The 13645-nt window shown below is 45.2% G+C and overlaps 1 protein-coding gene across 3 annotated transcripts in view; it reads left to right on the top strand.

Moving 5' to 3' along the window:
• The window catches only part of cry2 (cryptochrome circadian regulator 2), a 37241-nt gene extending 25962 nt beyond the window's left edge, over window positions 1-11279 (top strand). For all 3 annotated transcript variants that reach the window (XM_014125728.3, XM_014125727.3, XM_082957405.1), the window contains 5 exons: window positions 990-1141; window positions 5393-5595; window positions 6734-6817; window positions 7125-7438; window positions 8985-11279. In XM_014125728.3, the coding sequence (XP_013981203.3) occupies window positions 990-1141; window positions 5393-5595; window positions 6734-6817; window positions 7125-7432 (747 nt within the window). In that variant the 3' untranslated portion in view covers window positions 7433-7438; window positions 8985-11279. The remainder of the gene's footprint in view (window positions 1-989; window positions 1142-5392; window positions 5596-6733; window positions 6818-7124; window positions 7439-8984) is intronic.
• Window positions 11280-13645: the final 2366 nt, after the last annotated feature.

The following is a 13645-nucleotide window of genomic DNA, read 5'->3' as shown; positions in this document are numbered from 1 at the left end:
AGCTTTAGTATATTAGGAGGACATGTAGAAGTAACCTATAGAGCTTGTCATCAGCGTAGGTAGATGTGGGCTGCGTCGGTGGATCTCTGGGCAGGGGTGTCCAACCCTGTTCCTGGAGAGCTACTTTCCTGTATGTTTTCACTACAACCCCAGTTGTAACTAATCAACCATCTAATTATTAGAATCAGGTGTGCTAGATATAGGATTGGAGTGAAAACCTACAGGATGGTAGCTCTCCAGGAACAGGGTTGGAGAGCCCTGGTGTAGGTAGATCTGGTCAGCATCGCTAGATCTATTATCATTTATTTTTTTATTTTTTTTAACCTTTATTTAACTAGGCAAGTGAGTTTAGTACAAATTCTTATTTTCAATGACGGCCTAGGAACAGTGGGTTAACTGCCTTGTTCAGGGGCCTTCCCTGTAGCTCAGTTGGTAGAGTATGGTGTTTGCAACGCCAGGGTTGTGGGTTCGATTCCCACGGGGGGCCAGCACAGAAAGAAAAAAAAATGTATGAAATGTATGCATTCACTACTGTAAGTCGCTCTGGATAAGAGCGTCTGCTAAATGACTAAAATGTATAAAAATGGGCAGAACTACATTTTTTTACCTTGTCAGCTTGGGGATTCGAGCTTGCAACCTTTCGGTTACTAGTCCAACGCTCTAACCACTAGGCTACCTGCCAGGCTGTGGATAAGCCACAGCCTGTCAGTGTCTTATCATGTAATGCTGGGTCTTTTCTCTAGTCCTTTATCCAGGTGTTAGAGCTTTTACTGAATACAGAATGTCAACACAGTGTTTACTTTACCTTAGAACTTCCATAAAGCAGGCCAATAACAGAAATACACACACAAAGGCATTGGGGGTTTACATTGAGAAGGAAAACGTGGGCATTTACTGCGTATATACAAAGCATCAAGACGTACGTGAGACAGTGGTGCCGCTTCACTGGTATCTAACTGTATTCTGTGCTGGTTGTTTCTACCTGTCAGGTGTTTGAGGAGCTGCTCCTGGATGCAGACTGGAGTGTGAACGCAGGCAGCTGGATGTGGCTCTCCTGCAGTGCCTTCTTCCAGCAGTTCTTCCACTGTTACTGCCCTGTGGGCTTCGGCAGGAGGACAGACCCCAGCGGAGACTACATCAGGTACACACATACATTACGTGTCACACACACACACACACACACACACACACACACACATACACTACGTCAGACACACACACTACATCAGGTACACACACTACGTCTCTCACACACACACACACACTACGTGTCTCACACACTACTTGTCTCACACACACACACACTACGTGTCTCACACACTACTTGTCTCACACACACACACACACACCCCTACTTGTCTCACACACACACACACACACTACGTGTCACACACACACACACTACGTGTCTCACACACTACTTGTCTCACACACACACTACGTGTCTCACACACACACACACACACACACACACTACGTGTCTCACACACACACACACACACCTACGTGTCTCACACACACACACACACTACGTGTCTCACAGACTACGTCTCACACACACAAACACACACTACGTGTCACACACACACACACTACGTGTCTCACACTACGTCTCACACACACACACACACCTACGTCTCTCACACACACACACACTACGTCTCACACACACACACACACTACGTCTCACACACACACACACACACTACGTCAGGTACACACACTACGTGTCTCACACACACTACGTGTCTCACACACACTATGTCTCACACACACACTGTCTCACTCACACACACACACACACTACGTCTCACACACACACACTACGTCTCACACACACTACATCAGGTACACACACTAACCTGTGGGCTTTGGACAGAGGACAGTGATTGGTCCGTGATTACCACGTTGTTTGTGCTTTGGCTGAATTATTAAATAAACTCTATTGATCCATAGAGGCTCATACAGGCACAATATAGACACAGGCATATATCAGAACACATTGATATGAGCACTTATGGCTGACGGCAGGATTGAGCATCAGAAACAGTGCTGGTTGTGGGTCTGGCTGTGCTTGGGGTCTGCCTGTGGACCCAGGACTGGAACCTGGTCAGCCGGTGGGACCTGGACAGTGCCGGACATTGGATTCAGGGCTGGGTCTGGCAATGGGCCCTGGTCAAGCATATCTGCAAGGGCAGCAGATGTAGTAGGTGTTAAGTTAATGTTTTAAGTATATATTATATAAGAAAAAGCAAGCACTAGCGGTGGTATTATCGCTCGAGGGAAGATCGAGAGATTCAGCACTGAAAATATACGTGGAGGATTTGAACAAGGAAAACGGAATGGGAACTTTGATCAAAGCATTTGCCCGGCACAAATCCGCTGGACAGGCATGGAAGGAGATCAGAATGTGGTGTTTGTCAAAGCACTTACCTTTGGGTTAAAGACTGTCCTCATAAAAATGAACAAGTTAAACTAACAGAGGAACATGTAAACACAGAGAGAGAGTCAATCTGCTTCTGATACTGAGATCTTTATAGTTGAATCCTTAGGATCTGCTGTGATTGATACTGCATGTACACGCACAGTGTGTTGTCCAAAATGTCTTGATAGTTATGTCAGTGAATTAAATATAAAATAAGTACAAAATATGATTGACACACCAAGCAACATAGATTTCAAATTTGGAGATGGGAGAACCGTCCATTCTACCAAGAGAGTTAAGATACCAGCAAACATTGGTCAGACTAAGTGTCACATTGAAACAGAGGTGGTCCCTACAGATATCTCCTTACTATTAAGCAAAGCTTCCTTCAAGAAGGCAGGGGCTGTACTAGACATAAAAAATGACAAGGCAGTGATGTTTAAACAACCAGTGACCCTTGAACTTACTACCTCAGGCCACTATTGTGTAAACATTTTAGACAAAGACATCACACAGTCCATGTAAAAATGTGATTCTGACTGGCACAGAGCACATGGAGATTCTGAACACAGCGAACATGAACACAAGAGGAAAAACTCTAAGTATTGTTCACAAACAGTTTGGACATGCTACAGTTGACAGACTTCAGAAATGACTCAGCAGTTCTGGGAATAATGATGATGAGTATTTCCATTCTACAGCAGATGGTTAACAGTTGTGAGACATGCCAGAAATACAGTAAACCTGAGCCCAGACCAGCTGTTGGTTTGCCACTAGCTTCCAAATACAATGAAACAGTGGCTGTAGATCTGTATGAGCTAGAACTAAGTGTGTGGTTCCTTCACATAATCCACCACTTCACACGCTTCAGCGCTGGAAGCATTGTGAATACAAAGAAACCCAGTGACATCGTCAGGCACTTCATTCATTCCTGGTTAAGTATGAATGGCCCGTCCCAGAAATTGTACAGTGACGATAGAAAATAATTAAATAATAATGAAATAAGAGAACTTCGACATGGAAGTAAAGACAACTGCTTCATACAGTCCATGGAGCAATGGACTTCTGGAGAGACATAATCAAACACTCACAGAGATCATGCTGAAAGTGAAGCAAGACAATGGATGTAACTAGAAAACAGCCCTAGATTGGGCTTTGATGTCAAAAAACTCAATACACAATGTTCATGACTACAGCCCATACCAACTAGTGTTCGGGCAGAACCCTAATCTTCCCTCTGTACTGGTTGACAAGTCACCAGCACTAGAAGGGACCAGTGTGAGTGCGTGGGGGTGGGACAGCACCTTTCAGCACGACATGCAGTGAGAAAAGCGTTCACTGAAGCACAGTGTTCAGAGAGAATTCGCAGGACTCTGCGGAAACGGCTTCAACCCACCAATGAGATGTAGGAGACTGTAAACAAAGTGTACTACAAACGAGTTGACTGTCAACAGTGGAAAGGACCAGGAGTAGTCATTGGCCAAGATGGTGTGGTGACATTTGTGAGGCACCATTGTCAGGGTCCATCACTCAAGACGGTGGAAAGTAAGTTATCAACAAGATGGGAATCGGCCTCCTACTGAAAATGACAAAGGACACATTAACAGACACAAACCTACCAAAACATTTTTAACCTTTATTTAACTAGGCAAATCAGTTAAGAACAAATTTCTATTTACAATGACGGCCTAACCCGGACGACACTGGGCCACTTGTGCGTCGCCCTGTGGGACTCCAGATCATGCCCGGTTGTGATACAGCCCGGGATCAAACCAGGGTCTGCGGTGACGCCTCTAGCACTGAGATGTAGTGCCTTAGACCGCTACGCCACTGAGGCGCGACTTTGTCACATAACCCATTTTGTAATGGAGAACTTACATAATAAATTGGGACATTTAATTATTTTGTTGATGTTTTATTTGTCTTTAAAGAAAAGTGGGAGATTATGAAGTTCATCTTTTAAGTATCCTTACATTTCTGTTATTACGGTGCTATCACTCTGTTATTAGTACGCCTGCACAGTAGTCTCACTGGAAATGGACCTGGCCTGAGTGTGATGGCAACTATGTACTGTGGAAATACGGTGAAGTAAATGTTGTTAAACTGGTCATTTTGTGTTAACAGTAGAGACCTGAACCGGAGTTGGTTCTGGTGATGGCTGGTCCAGGAGACACTCTGGCTGGGGTTTCTGTTGGGGTGCCAGCTCGGGCACCGGTTGCAGGCAGAGGTGAAGCATGTCGGAGCGCTGGCAGCTGCTGATCAGGCTGCAGCACTGGCAACGGCTCGTCTGGCTCTGGTGCTGCTCGTGGTGTCACCGGGTGGTGTGTGGAATGGAGCTTGGTCAGATGCTGAAACGGCTTGAGCCTCTGTGGCAGTCGCTGGTCTGGCTGCACCACTAGTGTCGGGTTGGCTGGCTGGAGCGCGTTGGACAGCAAGACTGGGTGCAGCTCTGGCAACTGCTCGACTGCCGGAGCCGTGGAGGCTGGGTTGGTTTCAGCTGCTGGGCAGGAACCGGACTCAGGACTGTTGCTGCAGGTCTTCAGAACCTGCGTAGTGCCATTGTCTCCCTGAAGTAGTTCTGGTATGCTACCAACTGTCGTCTGACCCGCTCCTTCCTGTTGGGGAACAGCAACCTGAGGTAAGACCTCTCCATGGCCCCAGTCTGCTGGACTTCCCAGTCCTCTTCTTGCCAGCGTGTGTGCCTCGTCTGGGGCATGGCATGCTGTATGAACTGCATCCTGTATCTAATGTTCATGTCCCAGGCCAATTGCACCTACCTGGCTCAAAAGACCAGTTTGTGGTGCTCGTTTTCAAGTACAAAATACATAAATCAATAGAATAAACAACCAATGGAATACAATAGAATAAACTGCATAGAGATCATATGAATCAGTTCTATATGTAATTCAATGGCATAAATAATAACAATTAATGTCTCTAACATATCTGTGATTGTCTATGTTCTAGGCGCTACATTCCTAAGTTGAAGGACTATCCCAACCGATACATCTATGAGCCGTGGAGAGCCCCAGAGTCGGTCCAGAAGGCAGCCAACTGCATCGTGGGAGTAGACTACCCCAAGCCCATGATCAACCACGCAGAGGGCAGCAGGCTCAACATAGAGAGAATGAAGCAGGTCTACCAGCAACTCTCCCACTACAGAGGCCTCAGTGAGTCTTTAACTTTTAGATTATTTAACCTTGATTTATACAGGTGAACAAGTTAAGAACATAGTTATTTACAATAAAAACCTCGGATCAAGATCTGAAGACAGCAGCGATAGGAAAAAGTCCACCTCACCCGTCCTCATTAAAGACCCCATGTGGCTGAGACACCTGATGGTTGGTTACAGTGGTCGTGTTCAGTGGGGAGAGATTTTGTCCAATAACGCCACAGATTTGTGTTCTCCGTTGCGAACCGTTTCGCTGTGGTTTGCCCTATTGAACACGAGTAACGATCATGGTTTGGTTTCTTTTCATATAGTCTGAAAGGGGCTCTCTCGTCTGAAACCACATCCTGGTTCTCTCACAGTTCCTGCTGAGATAACTGCAGCAATTTGCCTCTTATGGGTCGTCGTTTAATGCCCCCAGCTCCACCATACTCCTTGTGTCATTTCTCTAAGAGCTGTTATGTTTGGCTCTGATGGACAGTCTGAATGGTCCCTACTGCCAACAACAAACTCCTCCTGTCATGAGATGCATGTCTGTCATGATGACCTGTTTTCATGAGCTGCTGTTTTCTGTCATTCTGTCATCTCACTGATCATGTAATAGAAGCATTATGGTTACATTGGAAGTACCGTACATCCATTTGTCCCGTGGCAGGGAATGGATAGCTGTATGTAGGTATGTAGGTAGGTACTTCATGTTTTAACTGACCTGGAAGACAAGGTGTGTTGAATTGAGGCAATCATTGAACTGATCAATTAGCTTAGTAGGTCAGTGTGGTGTCTTGCTGGGACAAAATCCTGCAATCCCTGCGTCACTCCAGGAACAGGGTCGTCTACCCCACATGAAGGTATTGTACTGCAGTAGATGACTGATGTTGTTGACTGCTGTCTTATGAGTGGGTCTGTCTGAGTTCTAACAGCACCGAAAAGCATCCTGTTTCATGCAGCACAGCTCCTGGTTTATTCTATGGCTCTAGAGAGCCTCCTAGTGGTAAAACAAAATGTTGTTTTCCAGTTTACATTGGATGACTTGCCCTTGTGTTTTCATGTTGCGTCAGTCGTTATGTAGGCTATTTCCAGTCAGTGTTGCCATGGTAACATTGACGTAACATCGGTCTGTGTGTGTGTCTGTCTGTCAGGTCTCCTGGCATCTGTGCCCACCATTCAGGAAGAGGCGGAGCCTCCCCCGACAGACGACTCTCAGGCCAGTAGCAGCACCTGTGGTATGTTTGGAGGTGTAGTTCTTATTTTGTAGTCTTTTTAAAATGTTTATTCATCCTTTAATTAACCAGGGAAGTCCTGGTCAAGAAAGCAGCATTTTTCACATTTTAGTTGCTGCTTATTTGGCTCAATAAAAAACAAGCAAATGATTTTGGAATTGAATCACTTGAAGCTTCCAACACAGTGACATTGGCTTTTCTTTTCTTAAAGTTTCAATGCATCAGCTAGACAAGGAAATATCTATAACAGAAAGTGAATGATTAAATGTACAGGATTAGACGTTACTAATCTAAACTCTACTGAATACAGAGTCACCCCCACACACTTCGTCTGCCCAGTCCAACACTCTGAAGAGAGGCAGGCCTTCCGAACCACAAAACACCCAGACGTGCACCCACACAAAACACCAGCACACCAGCACTGCCAAAGGAGACCAGCAACAGGACCAGGACCAGGAGCAGCAACAGGACCAGGAGCAGCAACAGGACCAGGAGCAGCAACAGGACCAGGAGCAGCAACAGGACCAGGAGCAGCAACAGGACCAGGAGCAGCAACAGGAGCAGCAACAGGAGCAATGGGAGGAACAGTCAGAGCATCAGCCAGTGGATCTGCAGTGACACACGGTAATTAGCTAAACCATCTGAAGACACTGGGTTGTTCTTTTAATTATTATTTTTTTAATTATGAGATTCATTTTTACTTGAATCTTTTCAGAAGTCATCAAAAAAAAGTAAAATAATAATTCAATGCTCTTTTTTTGGGCTGTTTGTAAAAAGTTAGACACACTCCAGCTATTTTGGAACTTTTCCTTTTGGAAAACAAAATGTATAAATACGGTAAGCAAGCAATGCAGGTGTAGAAGCACGGTGACTAGGAAAAACTCCCTAGAAAGGCCAGAACCTAGGAAGAAACCTAGAGAGGAACCAGGCTATGAGGGGTGGCCAGTCCTCTCCTGGCTGTGCCGGGTGGAGATTGTAACAGAACATGGCCAAGATGTTCAAATGTTCATAAATGACCAGCAGGGTCAAATAATAATAATCACAGTGGTTGTCGAGGGTGCAACAAGTCAGCACCTCAGGAGTAAATGTCAGTTGGCTTTTCATAACCGATCATTCAGAGTATCTCTACCGCTCCTGCTGTCTCTAGAGAGTTGAAAACAGCAGGTCTGGGACAGGTAGCACGTCCGGTGAACAGGTCAGGGTTCCATAGCCGCAGGCAGAACAGTTGAAACTGGAGCAGCAGCACGGCCAGGTGCACTGGGGACAGCAAGGAGTCATCAGGCCAGGTAGTCCTGAGCCATGGTCTTAGGGCTCAGAGAGCGAGAGAGATCAGACTGACCCTAGCCCCCCGACACATTAAATAATGTAGGCTGAGACAGGAGGGGTCGGGAGACACTGTGGCCCCATCCGACGATACCCCCAGACAGGGCCAAACAGGCAGGATATAACACTAGAGGAGCAATAGTGAACAAAAGAGGAAAGGTCCACCCCTCACTTGTGCCGTGTCATGAGGATACCTGGACCACTTATTAGGGATGTGACAAATGGAAAAAATATCAGTTTTAAACTGACCCTTTTAATATTAATTTTTTTACTGTTAAAGACGATGACGTAGTGGTGGAGTCTCCCAGTGTTGACTCCCTTTTGAGTGTCAAGATTTGATTCCGCAAGCAATCGACTCCTAATATATATAATATTTTTTGGAAGGAAGGAGACTATTATTTGCCTTCTGAGAACACAAACATTCGCATCTTTCATAGCGTGCTAGTGAGGGACAGAGAGGGGAGGGGCACGGTATAGGTAGGTCGGCCATCAGGCAAACAGTCAGAACCATGCACCATGTCTATTGGCAGTTAAAAGCTGTATCTCGCAATTGAATGCTGTATCCCACAATTTCTTGGCTTGCAACATCATCAATGAATAGGATATTGAGACGCAACACTTTGCTCACACACAGTATGTGCATGGGTTCGCTTCGTGCTTCAACACTCTTAGTTGTTGTGGAAATGTACCCGTTATGCTGTTTACTTTCTGCATCTATATCAAAAAACGTCACACCCCGACCACCTATTGAGACGAGCTGCATCCTGTCTACTGGTGATTTAATGAGGTGAAAGGAGACTGAAGTGTGACTTTAACTGAAGCTTTGGTTTGTTGTCTGTGTCTTTAGGATCTTGCCATGTGGGATGGTGTATGACAGAAGGACATGGCAGAAGACTTCTGATGTCCTGCGCTCACCCCTATCCTTCTGGCAAGACTGGTCACTTACACACACACACAGAGCTTTTTACGAACCATAACCACTTTATAAAATCTAAGAATAACAGCAACTCCAGATCAGTGTTAAAAAAACAGCATCATACTGGGTAATAATGTGTATGTATACAGCAAGGTTACAATGAGTGTATTATATAGCCTTCCCTGTAGCTCAGTTGGTAGAGCATGGTGTTTGCAACACCAGGGTTGTGGGTTCGATTCCCACGGGGGGCCAGCACAGAAAAAAAAAAAATGTATGAAATGTATGCATTCACTACTGTAAGTCGCTCTGGATAAGAGCGTCTGCTAAATGATGTAAATGTAAATGTAAAATATAGAAGGTTAGTGCTTACACCTTTCAGCTTTCCTAATCTAGCATTTAAAAAATTCAAATCATTTACCACAACATTTTATTAGTGTGTGAATAACCTCTTTAAGACTGCAATAGACCCTCAAAGATACTAACCTTAGAGTTAAGAACTCGCCGGGCAATCTCAAACTGGGGAAAATGTTTTAAATCCCCAAAAACTGAATGCATAATAACAAAACGCATGCATGTAAATACGCAGGTCATATGGTCTATAAAGATTTGATACGATTTGTATGTGCATTTCAAAGATGTGGATATTTCAGTGTTCCGAACAACCTCCATTCTCAACTTATTTGTGTCTGAGGTTCCACTGTCCATATATCTGTTCACTATTTTGCTGTATGTTATTTTGACTTCTATCACAATGACGTGATTGGTCTGTAAACTAATATTTTGCCTGTGGCAGAGAATATATATTATCAATCAGTGAAATAAGCATCAATTGTTGGTGCCCTTCATTAAAACTATGGAGAATCATAATCTATCAAACCCTTACTGGAAAAAGAACAACACCCACCTGCTTCTACCCACCATGGGGAGTGGGGCTGCTTCTACCCACCGTGGGGAGTGGGGCTGCTTCTACCCACCATGGGGAGTGGGGCTGCTTCTACCCACCGTGGGGAGTGGGGCTGCTTCTACCCACCGTGGGGAGTGGGGCTGCTTCTACCCACCGTGGGGAGTGGGGCTGCTTCTACCCACCGTGGGGAGTGGGGCTGCTTCTACCCACCATGGGGAGTGGGGCTGCTTCTACCCACCGTGGGGAGTGGGGCTGCTTCTACCCACCGTGGGGAGTGGGGCTGCTTCTACCCACCGTGGGGAGTGGGGCTGCTTCTACCCACCGTGGGGAGTGGGGCTGCTTCTACCCACCGTGGGGAGTGGGGCTGCTTCTACCCACCGTGGGGAGTGGGGCTGCTTCTACCCACCGTGGGGAGTGGGGCTGCTTCTACCCACCGTGGGGAGTGGGGCTGCTTCTACCCACCGTGGGGAGTGGGGCTGCTTCTACCCACCGTGGGGAGTGGGGCTGCTTCTACCCACCGTGGGGAGTGGGGCTGCTTCTACCCACCGTGGGGAGTGGGGCTGCTTCTACCCACCGTGGGGAGTGGGGCTGCTTCTACACAGATGAATTAAACGGATGAAAAATGCATATGCATTCGTTACTGTCCATTCACCTCATTTAAACTTGTCACTTATGAGTTGATTATTTAAACTTCTCACATATGAGTTGCTTATGTAAAAAATGTATGGACAAAACTGCTGATAGGCATTTCTCCTTTCTGTAGCACATCAACCTACAGAAAATCCTTTTGGCTCAATATGTTTTTGATGGATAAATCTATCAGGCTTCAACACTACAACACTACAGTTAATGATAATGCTGTCTACTAATACAATAATGACTTGTTTCAATTAAATACCATATGTGTAAAGGATTTATTAGTTCACACTATATTCTGTGTATATCAGCCGTGTGTGTGTGTGTGTGTGTGTGTGTGTGTGTGTGTGTGTGGGGGGGGGGCTCTGGTAGCATTAAGATCATCTTAAGTACATTGGTAGGCAATTGAGGAACAATGATCTTGGTGCTACACACATTTTGGGGAACTCTCCCCAGTGTTGTGGAACTACACAGAAGGGGAACGAGTTGAGTAGGAAATACTGAGACAAACTCCATTTATATTTTCCATTAAAACAGTCACCAAATATTGTACATCCCAAGCAAAAGTGTACATTCACTATAATTTAAGTTGCCATGATGAGCTTTTGTTGAATAGTTGTATTTATTTGTTTTGAATTGTACAAAGGAATATATTTTCATTAAAGTGCTGATAGAATTGTGACCCATTCAGTATTCTTGGTTGTAATTGTTTTATGGACTTTACTATCACATTCTGGAATTCACTATTGTAATGATGAGAATAACTGTAGAAGATGTAGTTTGTAGTAAATATCATTGCATTGTGTATTTACCCTTTTTCTTGAGGTTATGTAATTTAGCCACTGGAGGGCCACATGCAGTAGGTTGACAGGAATATACTGGAGGTTAGGGATTTGGTAGACTTGATCGTATTGAATCTAAGGTCTAGGACTGAGCTAGAACAATTTTGTCGGCTGATCATATCTATTAATTGATGCAACAAATAAAAATTCACTCCAACCTTAATTGTCTTGTGAAAATAGGGTTGACTTACTGATTTGTAATGACATATTGATTAATCAACAATCAATGAACACTTTTAAGGCCAAAGGTTTGTTTATTTAAGGGCTAGGCTCCGATCAGTTATAGCTATAGAGGTTAATTATGTCTTACTGTGCAGGCCAGTTGTAGTCTGTGAGGAGGAGGATGAGGTTTAACAGTGCTTTGTTGACCAGCAGTAACACTGATGTGATATCCTCAGAGATCACCACTAATGGCCAGAGTCCTCTCTCTCTCGCTCTCTCGCTCTCTGTGTGTGTGTCTCTCTCTGTCTCTCTCTGTGTGTGTGTGTCCTGATATCCACTCTGATAGAAACAAATGGTTGTGTAACATCCTCTTACAGTGAACAGTAGAGGAGAAATGAATGAGGGACAATCAAGCTAAAGGCTGTCTTTTAAGCACCATTTTGATATCTGGTAAAGACTTGTCCCAGTGAAACAGAAATTTGGGCTTCCATGTACAGTATAATTATCCTGATGTGTAACTTGATAAACTAAAGAGGGTATTGTTAGGATGGATGAACACAGGCCCAGTTTAATTTACATAGCCCAACAGTAAATGTCCCACTTTCCTAGTGGGTAAGTCTATTCACTTTATAGGAGCTGTATTTTACAAGCCCCACATATGTTAGTGGCTAGCCAGTGTTGTAGTGTGTGTACATGTCATGACGTGTCCATAGGGACAGCAAATCACATTATTTGAAACATGATAGACTAGATGTATGTAAGCTGAAACTTCTCTCTGCTGCACCATTACACACATCACAGTTTGTTCAGAGCGTGAACAGGGCATGAACCATACTACACAACACAGTGGAAGCCATGATGTTCTAAGAAGGGCCAGGGACCTTCCATGTCCTCCCTCTTCAGATCAAGATGATGAGAAGAAGACTCTTTCAGCAGCAGCTCCATTGATCCTGGCAGTCACCACTTCCCTTCCTTTAGCCTGCCCCGGTCACCACTTCCCTTCCTTTAGCCTGCCCCGGTCACCACTTCCCTTCCTTTAGCCTGCCCCGGTCACCACTTCCCTTCCTTTAGCCTGCCCCGGCCACCACTTCCCTTCCTTTAGCCTGCCCCGGCCTGTGTATGGCTGGCTGTCCTGTGGAGGAGGAGGCAGGCAACCTGAGTAGAGCTGCATTGATCCAAGCCCTCCATCATACAGGAGGCAGCGCCTTACAGGAGGAGACCCTACCCAGCCAGGGTTGATGGGCTGGGGCTAAGAGGGTGAGTCTCTTCCCCCTCGCCAGTCTCTACTCTCCATCAGGCAGGGCTGCACCTCTCCCATCCTCCCATCCCATCATCCCCCAGTCATTATACTGGACCAGAGGGGGAACACATAAATACAGAGACCAGACAAGTGCCTCGGTGGAGCCAGTGGTGAAGACGAGATCTATGCTGTGTGGAAAATAATCTGGTCTATTTTATGACTGGATCCCTCAGTGTTTGTTTATTAGGATGCCTGTTCTTCCTGGGGTCCACACAAAATAGAGAACATGACAACTAACAAAATACTGATACACTGACAGACAAGAAAAGTCACACACATTTTAAATACAATGATATGCAAACAATACCACAAAAATGATACAAACAATACAACTAATAAAATGTGTGTCCTCTCAGTGTTCTGATGCTGTAGCTGACCTGTGGGCAGAGTGGATGGCGAGTGAAGAGTGGGAGGATTGTGAATGATGCTCTGTAAACATGAGGAAGTGCTTTAATTGCCTGTTTTAATCGATCACTTCCTTGTCCCTCTGCCTGCCCTGCCCTGCCCTGCTAATGTTACTCTGCCTGTCTGGCCATGGAGTACAACGAGGATGGAGAACAGTGGTAGGAGGAGGAGGATAGAGAGAAGTGCATGGAAGACCAGTGGGAGAAATGGTACAGTAGGGCTAGACTTCTAGAGTTAAACCAGGGTTGTATTCATTAGGGCAAAACGTAACAACATTTTTGCGATGGGAAAACAAAAACAAGTGTTTTATTTTTGGACTTCTTCATGTGGTTCCATCCTAGTT

This window comes from Salmo salar, chromosome 10 (assembly GCF_965601325.2).
Source record: "Salmo salar chromosome 10, fSalSal1, whole genome shotgun sequence".
In the NCBI taxonomy this organism is placed as follows: Eukaryota; Metazoa; Chordata; class Actinopteri; order Salmoniformes; family Salmonidae; genus Salmo; species Salmo salar.
The sequence above is the reverse complement of the archived record's forward strand: the minus strand, read 5'-3'. Positions and strand labels throughout refer to the sequence as shown.